The sequence below is a fragment of the Onychostruthus taczanowskii genome, unplaced genomic scaffold (genome assembly GCF_017590055.1).
Source record: "Onychostruthus taczanowskii isolate IOZ18803 unplaced genomic scaffold, ASM1759005v1 scaffold175, whole genome shotgun sequence".
NCBI classification, from domain to species: Eukaryota; Metazoa; Chordata; class Aves; order Passeriformes; family Passeridae; genus Onychostruthus; species Onychostruthus taczanowskii.
In genome coordinates this window covers 215,448-230,968 of record NW_024498962.1, presented here as the reverse complement: position 1 = coordinate 230,968, position 15,521 = coordinate 215,448, and the positions used below count along the sequence as shown (strand labels likewise).

At 37.2% G+C, this 15,521-nt stretch overlaps 1 protein-coding gene across 4 annotated transcripts in view; it reads right to left on the bottom strand.

Annotated features, from left to right (window-relative positions):
• The window catches only part of COMMD10 (COMM domain containing 10), a 139,071-nt gene extending 123,831 nt beyond the window's left edge, over window positions 1-15,240 (bottom strand). For 3 of the 4 annotated variants that reach the window (XR_005952339.1, XM_041400223.1, XM_041400224.1), the window contains exons 1-4: window positions 15,186-15,235; window positions 14,960-15,050; window positions 12,089-12,199; window positions 10,152-10,307 (exon numbers count right to left, since the gene is read on the bottom strand). Coding sequence is in view for 3 of the 4 variants with exons in the window: in XM_041400223.1 (XP_041256157.1) it covers window positions 10,152-10,307; window positions 12,089-12,199; window positions 14,960-15,050; window positions 15,186-15,217 (390 nt within the window). In the remaining variant the exon portion in view is untranslated. Of the gene's footprint in view, window positions 1-10,151; window positions 10,308-12,088; window positions 12,200-14,959; window positions 15,051-15,185 lie in introns of all 4 variants that reach the window. The other variant, XM_041400222.1, reaches the window with a different exon arrangement.
• Window positions 15,241-15,521: the final 281 nt, after the last annotated feature.

Genomic DNA, 15,521 nt, shown 5'->3' with positions numbered 1-15,521 from the left:
ACAGTGAAGAGACAATGGGATAAGAAAGACATCTTCAGGAAATATATTATTACAGTAGTATATATCACACTGACAACAAAACATTTTCCACTCAACAAAATATTTCAAGAAAATAAATACTCCACAACATAAGAAATTTTCTAACGCAGTTCTTTCACTTATATGTTTTTGGTTGTTCTAAGCAAATAACCTAGAAGAAAACGAGTATGGCCATCCTTTCATTCAGTTTAATTATTGAAAGAGTAACTGCCGCACTTAGCTCCTGCACTGAAGACAAAATATTCCTCAATTCATTGGAAAAAGCAAAAATCAAAATACTCATGTTTAAAGTGTGAGGATGTCTTTCCCTCATCTTTCAATAATCAACTAGACAAAAATACACTAAGTAACAGTTAAATAAATGAATAATTTTCTCTTAAAGAAAGTATTGCAACATGTATGTATAATTTTAATATATTATGTACATACATGTATGTATAATATACATGTATGCATAGTTTTAATATATTAACTATCAGTTTTGTATGCTGGGAGAGGACTAAATGTGCATTATCTGTAAAAAAACCCCCATTGGTCTACAATGCATTTCTTCACACCTGTGTAATCACACCAGCACAAAACCAGAGGAAACCATTAATTCTTCTCCCTAAAATTTGTAGCTAAAGGTGCCAATTCCACTTTTCATCAGCAAATACAGCACTCCAGAATCAAAAAAAAAAAAAAAAAAGACATGAAAATATCAGTTTTGCCAGCTGTGGTGATGGAAATTATTTAGGAATGATTTAAAGGTGACAAAACATGCCTATTAACTCCTTCAAAAACTCTCTCCATCTCAAGAAAAGAATATTACTGCAGAGGAGATAGCAGCAGGATGCAGCCAAAAGTGTACTCAATACAGGAAATGAACATTAAAACAGAAAAAGAAGGGCAAATTTTTAAGAGAAGACAATAATTGACAGGCAAAATTTGCCAATCACCATAGGTAGGGTCTTCATCACAGAAATAATCTGTAATCAGGAAGAGTGTGTTTCCTTTAAGATAAGCCCCAGATCAAACATCAATTTTCTCATGATGGGAAACTGGAGCATTGTAAGCCTGGGAAATGACTGCACAAACACACTGATTTCTATTCTCCATTGTTGCTATTGACATCAGTTGAACTCAGGTGGCATGAATACCTCTGAAGGAGTTCTGGATGCTGCAGCTTCTTTCAAGCAGGTCTTGCTGCAACAATTGCTCCACAGGTGAGCAATCCTACTGTGAAACACTGGATTTTCATATAATTGCATGAAATTTCTGACTGCAGTCCTCTACCACATTTTTAACAACCACAGAAAAAGATTTCCATTTTTTAATAGAAAATAGAAAATAAAGTATACAGTAGTTAAAAAACTGTCCCTCTACTGGACAAACACATTCAACTTCAATAAAATTCAGCATCCTCATTTCATAAATCGGTTACTCAGGTATTTTGTAGCTTCAGTGATAAGTACTCTTTCATGGCAGGTTTAAAATTTGTAACATTCATATTTTACCTATATATATGAATCACAAAATGAGTGACTAGCATCTTCAGCTGACAGTATTACACAAATCTTCAAAATAAACACAAAAGCAGTCCCCATAAAATGGTATGTAACTGTCAACAAAACCGTAGGTACAACTACTCAGCCACGTAACAGATTCAGTACAATAAGGTGAAGATTTTTATGAACTACAAGTCTGTAGTTATAGTCAGTCATAACACATATGCACAGTCAAGTTAAGCAGAAGTGGCATAGTCAACTGCAGTGACTCACACTAAATTTTTAAGACTGGACTTTGAAACTTTAATGATATTTTTTCTCAGTCATGAAGCAAAAGAAAGTAAAGAATCACCAGATGGATCCTATCTACCTAGACACAATACTAGAATGCAATGTTAAACCAGATTCTGCCTTAATCTTGTCGATATTGTGAGGCCATCAGCAAACAGGCAAACAAAAAAAAAAAAAAAAAGAAAGGAGGAACTATATTTTTCACCAACAGACAAGAATAACTAGACATAAAAGTATAAAGGCAAGGAAAGAGTTGGATTGGGCTAGGCAGACAGTAAATTTACAGAATCATGTAAAATATTGACCAAATGGAGCCCAATTCCCAGGGGTAAAGAAAAGTATCTTGGCCTCAAAAGAAGGCACTGTTATGATCAAGAGACTGAAAACAAGTTAAGTCAAAGACACTGTCAAGTGATTAAACCAAGCAAGCGAGATAGAGGCACTGAATGTGAAGAATCTTTGCTAATGTGAACAAACACATCACGTCATCACGTTTGCTGTGCAACTCTTGGAACCCTCAGCATAACTTTCCCAAAGAACATCAGTAACTTAAGAAGGCAGCAAAAAAAAAAAAAAAAAAAAAAAAGGAAAAAAAAAAAAAAAAAAAAAAAAAAAAAAAAAAAAAAAGAAGAGCAGTAAGCTTTTTATCTCTATAAATTGTTCATTTCAGCTTGTAATTAATGTTAGAAAAAGCAACAGGAGCAAAACAAAGAGCCAGTACCTCACTTACCTCTCAGAGAAGATATCAGGAGCATATTAAAAATAGAAGAGGCTAGGATTTAACTCTAAAAGGAAAATATGCACAAGCTATGCACCTAAATCCACCTTATTAGTGAATATTTAAGTTTAACTAGATTCTTCATCTCAGACTAGCTGGAGGAAAATTTCTTCTGATTTCCCATTTTTGTCTTCAAGGATAAAATCATTTTTCTCTTCAGCACAGTTTTCTTAGCATGTATACCAAGAAAAGTGGTATTTTCAGACTTCTTTGTTCAACATTAAAATCAAACTCCCTCAGCTCTTTAACCTTGGAAATCAGGAAAAAGACACACCAAAAAGAATCAGTATGCTTCAAAAGGAAGGATACAAGAGACATTGGTAGAGTAAAACTAGTGTTAAGCTGCAACAACTTCAAAAGACTTTCCTCTAATTGAGGTTACTGCAAGTTTTCATCTTTCACTGATTTTTACTGATAAACAGCTAGCTTGAAAGCAAACAGAAAGAGACTCTATGATAAACATTAGAAACAACATTCCACAAAAACCGTAGCATTTAGTGCAAAAGGCAAATGCACTCCTGTTGTGCTCTGTCTATGGAAAATTTGTGGGCATAGCTGCAGCAAAAACATACACCAGTCTATGACCATCTTTATTAAGTCATGACTGACTGGTGTTTTTATCTAACAGAAAATATAACAAGATCCAGTGGAGGAAACATTAAGTTGGACAGTTCTTAATTAGAGATAAGGCAAACCTTTTCAGTAACCACAAAAAAACCCTCAGAAGATACCTGTCATTTCAAGCCTTGAAATCACAACCACACTCTTGTTCCAAAAGCTCTTTTACATATTGAGAAAAAATTATGTTTTGTGTTACTCAGGAAGTTACACAAGACAAGGACAGTACTCATTTTTATAATCTCTTAAAATGCTATTTTGCATGTAGGAACAGAACAAAACCTACAGATCTTCGAAACCTTCTCAGAATGTACCTTCTTCCAACCTTCATAACTTGTGCCTTCTTGGTAGAAAACAGAAGAGGGCCAGGATAGGAAGCAACTCATTAAAAAATCCTTAAGAAGTAGTACCTAAAAACTGTAAATAATTAAAATTCCTACTAATAAAGCTGAGTGAGTGAAAGAATAAGACTCACATGTGCTGCAGCAGGTGATTAAAATAATCTCATTAGGCATAAAACTGTGTTTTTACTTTGTATTTCATCATTTGCAGTCTCTTTGTGAGTGCACTGGCATCACATTATGCAAGCTGGTTCACAATTCACTGTGACAATGCCCATAGGTACAACACTGTTTTTGTGACTTCAGCTTGTCACTGTAAGAACAATTAGTTAACCAGATACTAACAAGAAACTGTAAAATTATTTCTTATAGTTTGAACTGTATTCCTCCTTATTTTGCATTCTTCTGATATCAGGAAAAAAATTCTGCCATGACACAGAGCACACCAATTCTCTCCTTTTTTTTGGCATAACCACAGGATGCATGTGTTTCAGAGTATTTCTGTAGATGTGCCAGCATTTAGCAGAGGGAATTTAGCACATTAACATTACATATACACCCATTAGCAAGAAGGCCAGTTTCTGAGAAAATTACTTTCAGAGTTTTTCCCATATGGCTTCAAACAGGCAGTCAAGATACAGAACTGACAGCTCTGTCAAGAATTTTAGGTACATAATTTCACTAGTTACATTCCCACGCATCATTATATTAAGCAATGCTGTCTGAAAGCTATAAAAAACTCCTCTTGCTTGGCAACATAGGACTTTTATCTTTTTCATTATATATGTTTTAACAATACCCTGAATAGTTTTCCAAAACCAGAAAGCTATGAAGCACTTAGCTTGATCTGCCTTTAAAACAAAGATTTGCGCAGAATACCAAAACACATACAGAGAACATAATATTAGGGGGAGGAGAAGTGGAGAAAAGCAACAAAACTGATGTAAAACTGCCATGAGAATTCATAGTGAAACCTACCAAAAATCCAGCTCTTCTGTACAGGGAAGAAAAAATATATTTTAATCTGATCAGCATGCCCTCATTTCTAAACTTGTACATTACCAAGAAAAGACTTAAAAACTGGATCAGATTGTTATCAAACTATTATCAGCAGCCTGTTATCAAACTATTATCAGCAGCCTATCATTTTAAAGGCCAGATTAAGAATGTGATCAAAGAAAAATATTATACAAATACCATCATTTTAATTGACTAGGATTGTATTATCATCAACAGGAATAATATAATAAAGGCACTGCCATATGAGTAAGGACCAAAGAACCAATTAATGCAACAGCAGAATATACATAATTAATAACTCTGTGCAGCTGAAGACTGCCAATAATTCAGCAAAGAAAAATGAAAAGATGAAGTGAGAAACAGTATTAAACAGTACAGCTTTAACTCCACACTTTTTATTAATTTCTCAAGTCAATAACATCCCTATCTACCAAGCAGTCTGCACTGTTCAGAAAATAGTTGTTCTCAAACAATTAGAAATAGTGTTGAATATGACACAGAAAACTTCACCTAATCAGTATTCTAGGAAATACTTGTTCTGCTGCTCTAATAAGCACAATTTGACTTGTCAGCCTAATGAAGGTATCAACCAGCACATTACCACCTACACCTCCTGCTCAGAACTGACAGATGCAGAACTCAGAATACTACCTTTTAACAACTTGTAGTTTGAAGGCAAGAAAGGAATCTGATTTAAGAGAAATAGCTCATCAATAAAGAAAAATTATTAAATTATTTCTCATAATACCTAGTGGTTTTGAGTCCAAACCTGAACTCTTCTGCAAGCCAAAAGATGCACTGGACTACTCTGAAATATGGCATAAGTAAAATCTTTTTCTTTGTTATGAAACAACAAACTTGGACACTCAGTTACCCACTAGTTTTTGACCATAACCTAATCAATCATACAGGTTCCAAAGTTCTCTTAATATGTAAACCATACCCCTAATAAAAAAAAAAATTAAACTGTCTGCCATTTTTAATTTTTTTGAAACAGAAATGGATTACAGCCCAGTCCTTGTGTACATGACAGAAAATACTGTACTGCCACCATTTCAATACTTCTGAAACAGACAACCTCTAAGTATCAGGTGTCAGGAAAGACTTAGAATTATTTTGTCACACAGACTTTAGTAAAACACAATATAAAATTCCAAACAGATCTTAGTTATTTCATAAACTCTGTCTTGTGAATGTCTGCAGGGACACTGTGTATGTGTTGGAACAGAACTATTGAGACCTCAGTAATGTTAATCATGACCCTGATTCTGCACCTGGATCCACACAAGCAAACCCTTTACACACCCACTAAAGCTTCTAATAAAGAAAATCCAGAGTTACTAATGTGCAGGAAGCACACGGTAAGCAAAAGTACAAAAGAATCCCCTGTGAACTTAATTCTGAATTCATACTTAGTGCTGCACACCACCTCAACAGGTCAGCAGCAGTCCATACCAAATATGCAATGATAACCAAAAAGCCAGTATGTATTTTTAAAAGAACGTGAAAGAGAAAAGAAAAACCAACCAACAACTAGCATTCAAGGACTCACAGATTGGTTTGGATTGGAAGGAACCTCTGAAAATCATCTAGTCCAAATTCCCCGCCATGGACTGGGAACATGTTGATCATTACATCATGATGATCAATGACCCATCCAGTCTTTTGAACACTTCCAATGACAGGGCATCCACAACCTCTCTGGGCAACCTGCTCCAGTATCTCACCACCCTCATCAAGAATTTCTTTCTTTAATCCAGTCTAAATCCATAATCCTTTCATATAAAACCATTGCCCTTTGTTCTGCCACTACATGCCCTGGTAAAACATCTCTCTCTATCTTCCTTGTAAGCCCTCTTTAAGTACTGAATAGCTAAAATAATATTTCTCTGGAGCCTTCTCTTCTGCAGGCTGGACAACCCCTACTGTCTCAGTCTGTCTTCACGGCAAAGGTCCTCCTGCCCTTGCATCACTTCAATGGCTCTCCTGTGGATCCTCATTTCAACAGATCTGAGTCCGTCTCATGCTGGGGGCCCCTCAGCCAGCCCTTCATGCAATATTCCAGGTGAGGTCTGAGAACAGCTGAGAGGAGTGGTCGGTACACCAAAGGACTGTGTTGCCATCCAGAGTGACTTGGACAGGCTGGAGAAGTGGTCTGACAGGAACCTTATGAAGTTCAACAAGAGAAAGTGAAATGTCCTGCACTGGAGGGGACAAGCACCAGTACAAGCTGGATGCTGTCCAGCTGACAAAAAGCCTTGTGAAAAAGAACCTGAGGCTCCTGGTGGACACCAAGTCAATCATGAGCCATCCTGGGCTGCTCTAGGAGGAGTACCGCCCACAGACTGAAGAAAATGATCCTTCCCTGCACTCAACAATTGTGAGGCCTCACCTGGAGTAGCATAATCAGTGCTGGGCTCCACAGTATAAGAGTCATGTAGGTACTGTAAAGAATACAGCAAAGGCCACCACGATGATGAAGGGATAGGAAGGGCAGGGAAGGGATAGGGAAGGGCACCTCACATTTAAGAGGAAGCTACAAGAGAGCTCTTTAACTCCTTATGTGAAGGAAAGCTGTAAAGACTGAGCCAGGCTCTTTACAGTAAGGCCCAGTAACAGGACAAGTGGCAACAGGCACAAAATAAAACATGGGAGCATCTCTTGGAACACAGGAAAACATTTAGGCACTTCAAAGGTGGCCAAGAACTGACAAAGGGTGCCCAGGAAGGCTGTGGAATCTGCATCCTCACAGATGTTCAGGTGCTGTCTGGACATGGTCCTGAGCAATTGGGTTTAAATGCCCCTGCTTGAGCAGAGGGGGTGGATCAGACACATTCCAGAAGTTCCTCCCAGCTTCAACTATTCTGTGACTATGTTGCTGGAACTTGTGATAACATAAAAGTCATTCTTTTTCTGTTCAGAATATTGGTTCTGGAAGAGAAGTGAACAATGTAAATTGGGAATTACTATATGGCCATGTAAATAAATACTGATATTTACAGGATCAATTATTTAATACATTACACCTGTATTTTTACATGTTGAAGAGGGTATTAATAATTGACTACACATCTCTTTCTACAAAGAAGAAAGTTAATATAATTTCTAAATCAATATAAATACCTAAATCGTATATCATTGTAATCTAAAACTGTAAATTTTAGATTGTATATTATTGTAATCAAAAAAGCAATCGCCCTTCCATAAGTACTTGTCAGGATTATAACTTTTTTCTAACTTCAGTTGAAGAGATGATGATGAACATTACTAAAAATTGGATGGTACAGCAATGTACAACAAGTAACAGAATATTCTGACCACTATTTTTCAAGGTACAGAAAGGTAATATAGAAAATACATGCAGATATGCAATTACAGACAATATTGAAGGAAACAATGCAGTCACCTACTGCACTTGTAAGATATTACAAAGAGATTCAGAAGATTATAAGGACATAGCAAGGTGTTTTTCCATTACAATGCAATTTTTAAAATATTTTACTTCTTGCTAGCAGAATTAATTATTTATTCAGCAATTAGTTTTGTGAACTTAATCTCTAAGGAAAACTCTCATAAACTTCAAGTCTACAGGAGTAATACTTCAGAGACTTTCAAAACAAACTGAGAAAGCAAATTCAAGTTTCAACTCAAATTACACTTAAACTGAAACTCAACCTGTTGTCTGGGCAAAAAGGCAGGAGTGAAAATGACGACTTAAGCGTACGTAGTGGCACACACCTGTATTTAAACCCACTTTCACGTTAAAAAACAAGTAAATGGCACTACAATCTTTTTGTAGCTGCTTACCTGCAAATTCAATTAAAGACACAGTTTAAAACTTCTTTATATGGGGGGATGCAATATAGTAGGAAAACACCATTGCCTTAGCAGATGGCGCTGAAGTTACAATGAACCTCCAAAACTGTAACATACACCAGAAACATTGCATGTTACAGGGCTGACAAAACTTGAGACAAGTAACAGAGCAATGTCATTCCCAAACCAGGTAGGTCACAGAAGGACCTCAGATATGTATGGTACAAACTGGAAATGAAAGAGGATGAAAGGTTTTTTAAGTGGTTTCTCATAGGCCTAGGAGCCAGCAGTAAAACATGTATTAATGCATAGTCTGCCTGAAGAAAATTTTTAAAGACATCTGATTTGCATGCTATATTCAGAAATGCCTTCCATTCTGCACGTGTATTCTGTATGTTGAAACATTTACCTCATAATCTTTCATTATTTCACTTCAATTCAAAGAGGTAAGTTTTCAAATTACTTACCTCCTTCAATGGACACTCATACCATACTTACTGGCCCACTGACCATTTAAACTTTGGGACTTGAACACTTGACACTGGTAACATTATTAAAAAAAGAAAAAAAAACAAACCCAGAAACATAAAATATCTTGCTGATTCTTGATTCTTTTTTTTTCTTCTGTATGCTTATACTATCAGTCATTTACTCTGTTAGATTCATGAGTTATTATAATTTTGCATATCAGAATCCTGTAGGTTTTGTGCCTAAAATTACCCAGTTTTACAAAGAATGAAGTTTAAATACTTTGAAAAAAATCAACAGTGATGTAATTCAGAGTATCTTCAGCCTGTTCCATAAATATACCTCACCTTCTCAAAATTCTCAAAATGTGAATTTTACACCTAAGTGAAATTCTAGATTTATTCAGGAGCAAGCAGGCTGGTACAAATTACATTATTATAGTTCTCTCTGTGCATCATGTATACTTAATATATACAATTTATTTTCTATGTTCATCTTATTGACCAAATCATTAATTAACAAACTGAATCTTATCCCAACATGATATAAAGCAATGATAAAAATAAAGTAAGAATAACTGAGTTAATTTAACATTAACTCAGTTATTATACAAAATAATTTAATTGTTAAATCTAACAATTTCAGAATAACTGAAACTGTGTTTCACAATTCTAACAATTTGATCTTATATACAATTCTATGTTCTATATACAATTCCTTATGCATTTGAAGGATTATTATGAATCAACAAAATGATGTTATTATACCTTGTAATAGATATAGACATCTATGTCTAAAGATACAATGAGACTTCCAAAGCTTGTAGCAAGTTTTAAGTGGCAACAGGCACATAGGAAGCAAAATTATATGCCATCATAGAAAAACACCAGAAAATTATAATAAGTATTTTGCAAAATTCACTACATAACCAGCTTACAAAACTAAAGATGGCAGAAGCTGAGATACAAGCACAGAGAATGACCAACCTGATGAGCTCCATCACCACAAATGCTCATGAACACACAGTCCCCACGGCATGTTGTTAAGCCTGCTCACAAACAGTATGCAGGCTGCTAATAGTGCATATATAGCTGGGCTTCTGCAGTTACAGCAGCTCAGCTAACAAGTAACATCTCTTTAATACACCAGAATTCAACTGTCTCGATCAAATTTATCTAGTACCTATAAGTGACCTGGCTTGCCACAAACTTTGCACCTTAGTTTAAAACTCTTTGCTTTAAACCGAACTAATACAACTTTGTTCTCTCTCAGAAGAGAAACCACACACATTACCTTCTGAGGGGTCAAAACCCTCTGCCTGAACTTTTCAATCGTATCTTGACCTGCAGCTGCCCATGCACTAGCAAATGCTTCGGCTTTTTCTTGATCCAGGTGAATGCTTTGTAGTTGCTGTTGCAGTGAAGCAGGCTTCAAATTGTGATAGACTGCCTGTTAAAGGAAAAATAACTGCTGTTGCTAAGTGCTGTTCTACAAGTCATAGCAAATATGTATTAGCACAACTGACCACTGTGTTCACACAAGATTTTTACTAGCAACTCCACTAGGGGAACTATCTGCATCCTTTTCATCTTTACCCTCTTACCTGGTAGATGGAAAACTATAACTATCTCAAAATGTGATTACAAATTAACAAATTTGTACCAAAAATGTGTTACAAATTACTCCTCTCAAGATAGACACACTACCAAAAAATAGAACAAGTCAGATCTGAGTATATGTACAGGTTTCCACTGTACAGAATGGCAAAATAGCTATCAATGAAAATCAGATGGGCTTTGAAGCCATCTTTGTGACAATCAAGAAAGGAGAACTTTTCCAAATTCACACTGTTCAAGCAAAACTAAACTACAAGGCATTATTTTGAAAAACCAAGAAGAGTTTGCCTAAACTGAATGGGTTAGATATTACCTCCCTACTAGTGTCAATTTTTTTGTGGAAGACACTCTATATGGTTCTTCACTTTCAAAACAGGACTGTGTCACCACCAGGTCAGGTTAAAAAAAGAAACAACATATATGGCAACAACTGTATGATAGTCTTTTTATCTATAATGCCTTCATAGAGCAAAGTGCTGTTAAAACAATCATAATCTGACAGAACAAGCAGATGCTCCAAGAAGCACAGCTGTTTTCAGCAGGAAACCAAAAAGTCCTCATACAACATGTAGTCCACTTTGGACTCTTTTTTTGGCAGATATTAATATTCTTCCCGCTTTTTTTTTTAATGCAAAAGAATCATGAAGAGAATTAACGGCTTTATCTGCTCATCTTCAATAATTATACTACAAATTAAGCAGTCTGAAGAAATCAGGACAAGGCAGTAAACAAGCAATTTTGCTGTTTTGCTGAGATGAAAATTAAAAACTCCAGTCTGGAGGTGACCTTAGGTTTTATTTTGATTTTTTGGTGGATGGGAGCCACGAGGAGGACAGTTTGTTTTCTTTCCAATGCAGTGGAATATGCTAATTAAGTGAACTGATCATAAACTGACATGTGTAAGAAAGGACCAGATTTAAATCCACCAAAAGACCATCATTATGAACATGCCCTCTGTATAAGACTCCACTATCTATATTTGCATGAAATGGATGGATAACAGCATAGGCTTAACAATTTTTAAAACAATTACCATATTTACCGGGTAATACAACAGCTTCACAGCTTTTGTAGAGGTAGACCGAACAAGAAAACCTTCTCTGTTTATAAGGTGACTGCACCACGCTACACCATGCAGTCATCCACTCCTCCAAATTCTTGAGCTACAGTAGTTGTGCCTGTTCACCTCAGTACAGAAGGCTTCTGTGCATGAAAATTGTCCATAACTGATTCCTAATATAAGTTAAGCTGTGGTCAGTAATGTTATCTAGGATTTTCCTCACATAAACTTAAAAAATGCATGGCTGGCTTGATACGATGCATAAGAGAGAATAATATATCTCGTAATTATCAAGAGTTCCCTTGAGAACTGCAGACCTCACTTATATTATTAATATTTACATTAGCTGAAAAACCACTGCACAAAGGCACTTAGTCCCATCCAAGTCAGAAAGGCATGAAACAAAAAGCAGTTAAATCACAACCCTAAAACATACAAAATATACTACAGATATATTTTCACTAATTCCTTTTTAACTTCACCATCCTATTTTTGAAATCTATAGCTGGATAAAAAAATACATTTATTAATGCCTAAAGGTGAAAACAAAATACCTGTTCCAAAATGAATGATATAGTTTCAAGAACCAGATGAAGATCCTGTTTTTCCAATGAAAAAGCTATTTGAAGTTTTTCTTCCTCCTCTTCACTGAAAGTACTTTCAGCCTGAAGCACAAATATGGTTAGTCCTGACATTTAATTTAAGGACCAAGAACATATTTATCAAAACAAAAACTTTCTCCTCATCTTTATAAACAGTTGTTTATAAACAGAAATTACAAGGCAGATGCAATTCCTTTCACTGAAAATCAAAATTAAAAGCTAACACAGTACCACAGGATTATCTGACATACATCAGAAGAAAAAGCTTTCTCTTTGTACCTCACAGACACTACAGAAATATTATTCTTTCAGTAATGAGATCATCTCCAACAAACTTTTATAAATAAAAATAAGGCAAATATGAACTGCATTACTTAAATCACACCCCACAAAACAGAAAGCAAAACTATAGTTATGTTAGTTATGTATGCGTCTTCCATCCTGGACACTCTTCTAAAAATCACCCATGCTGTTGCAAGGGAAATAAAGGCCTAATATATATTTATTTTGAAAGTCAAATTTGAATCTATAGCCTACTAGTTACTGAAGATAATTGAAAATGTGTTGTACTTTTAAATTACAGCAGTTGTATTTACTAGACTACAGCAAATTAAATAGTAATTTAAAATTCAGATATTGCCTTCTTTTAAAACCCAATTACTAACAAACACCACATTTAGACCCCTTAGTAATCCAAAACTGCAAAGCTAGACAAGCAAAACAATTTAGCTGTCCAAATAAAAAAAATGGTGCAATTACACAAAACTTTCAATGATCACGACGTTTATAACAAGAGTACCAAAATGCAAACGTTATTTGAATCATTAGTTGTTAAAAACAAACTGCAGAATTCCCAGTATCTGCTTTGTTAAGGCAATGAAGTTAATTTCAAGCTTCCAGCAATTTAACTAGTTACTTAGGTACTTTAGAAAGTAAAACTATTAATGAGACTGAGTGGGCTGAACTACAATAACCACTTCAGCTGATGTAAATGCCAATTAAAACTGTGAAGAGCTACTAAAATGCTATGGAGTAGTGAAAAAGAACAAACAAACAAAAGTTGGTGATGCATTCCAGTTACCTAACAGTTAATATCCATGCAAAACAGAGAAAATTCTCTGCAATAACAGTGGCATCCAAGCTACTGATGTTCATAGAAAAAAAAAAAAAACAAAAAACAAACAAACCAGCAGCTGAACCAATGATTCCTTACAGTCTCACATTTATAATCTTTAACATATTTGCATTTTTTTCCATGCTGCTTCTGCATTATTTTACCATTTAGTCTGTATGTATATGTGTATAGAAAACAAATTCTGTGTTTCTTTTTATACTTTTTCTAAATACAAAACAGTGGAATAAACAAAATCTGACACAGCAAGACAATGAAACTAAGAAAGTAATTTCTGGTGTAAGATTAATTTTTCAGTGCAAAATTTAATACGAAGTTTAGAGTTAGTCTGCATTTGACACTTGAGCACTGTGAAATTAAAGTGACTACTGATTTACTTTCTCTTTTTTATTTATTTTGATTCTGCAATCTATAATCATCTTCTGCAAAGATGACAGAAATATTCACTAAAAGCTCTGTATTTAATTTTTATCTTCAAGTCCACAGGTGTTTTTAGTTGATGGACATCCACAAATACAGAAAAATACATAAAACATCTATTTAGTGTTTCCTTTGTGTTGTAAAAAGCAGAACATGTAACATTTTCTTAAGAAAGGATGTTCTTTGATGGTTGATCTTTGTATACTTTCAAGCCTAATCAAGAAGAAAGGTGAATTAACCCATGAAACATAGAGCAGCTAACAAGCTCTGAGTGATGTGCAGGTTTTTTAGAAAGACAAAATACTTGTTGGAAGGATTTCCTTGTTAAGTCTTAGGGCTTGACATGCATCAGTGACCTCAGACCTAGGGGAAGGGTAACAAAACCTGGGAAGAAGGATGTACCACTGATATTATGGACCTCGAGGACATTTGGCAGAACTACCAAGATAAGGGAGAAACTGATAAGGCCAATTCAGCAACTGTGCTGAAATCAGCTCCGACTGGGTAAAAGGTAATTCCCACAGGGGAATCTGCGACCACCGGCTCACAGACCACAAGCCCAAGGAGCCCAGTGACTCAAGAGAAGAGAAAGAATGAGCATGCAGACTAATTAGCACGGGAAGCGAGAGAATCATTAACCAGCAGAAGACAGAATATTAACAGATAAGCACTATGTAACTTGTTGCCAATGAACACTAAAGCCTTTGTTTGCTAGAATGTATAAATGGTAAAAAGTTTTGATGCTTGGGGCACTTGCCTTGGGGAATGCCACTGAAAATCGGGCCTGCACAACTCTGAAATAAACAATCAGTGTCTCACTCGAGTGTTAAATCACTGGCTTTTTGCAAACCGGGTATCAAATCCGATTTTTGTGGACAACATTCGTGAGGGCAGAGGGGGCGTTTGTGCAAAAAGCCAAGCAACTCGCGTGTCCTCTGACAGCACTCTCGGAGGCACCAGCACCTGGAGGAGGCAGCCTAAAACAAGCATCACTAGTTCGCATGCCATTCGCCTTCTTACGCCACGCGTTTCCGGCTTTTACTTCCTCCCCCCGATACAGGTCTGAAGAACTAGTGACGACTGAAATCAAGATCTAAAATCCTTAAGAAGGAGCGGGGCGGGCTGGGGCTTGTGTTCCGGCTCCGCAGCCGCGCTGCCCAAACTCCGGCCGGGCCCGGCCCCGCGTCCTCCCAGCACCGCCGAGTCCCCGCTCCCGCCCCGCTCAGCCCAGCGTCACACGACCCCCAGCCGGCTCCCTGCGCCTCGCCAACCTTCAGGTGCAGCTTCTGGAGAAGGCGGGAGAGGAGCCGCGGAAACCGGCCCGGGTCCACGGCGTTGAGCAGCGACACGGCCCTGCGGATGCTGGGAGGAAGGAGGGAGGGGTGTCAGAGGGGCAGGGGCCCCGCTGCGCCCCAGTATCGTGGCGGTACCTTGACCGCCCCGCCCGGCCCGGCCCGGCCCGGCCCAGCGGGAGCGGCGCCGCCGGAGCGCCGGTACCTGTCACTCTCCGGCACGACGGGCGCCGCCATGACTACGGCGCAGGCCCGCCCTCGACGGCTGCCTGGCAGGGCCAAGCGCTGCCGTGCCGCTCTCAGCGAGGAGATCGCGAACCCACGGAATCACGGAATGAACTTGCTGGAGAAACATCTGGGATCGTCCTGTTCCAGCCCATCACCGGGCACCACCATGTCGGCTGGACTACAGCACTGGAGTGTCACGTCCAGTTTTTCCTTAAACACTCCCAGGGACGGTGACTCTACCACCTCCCCGCGTAATCCATTCTAATGTCGAATCACACTTTCTGTGAGGAAACTCCTCCTTAGGTCCAGCCTT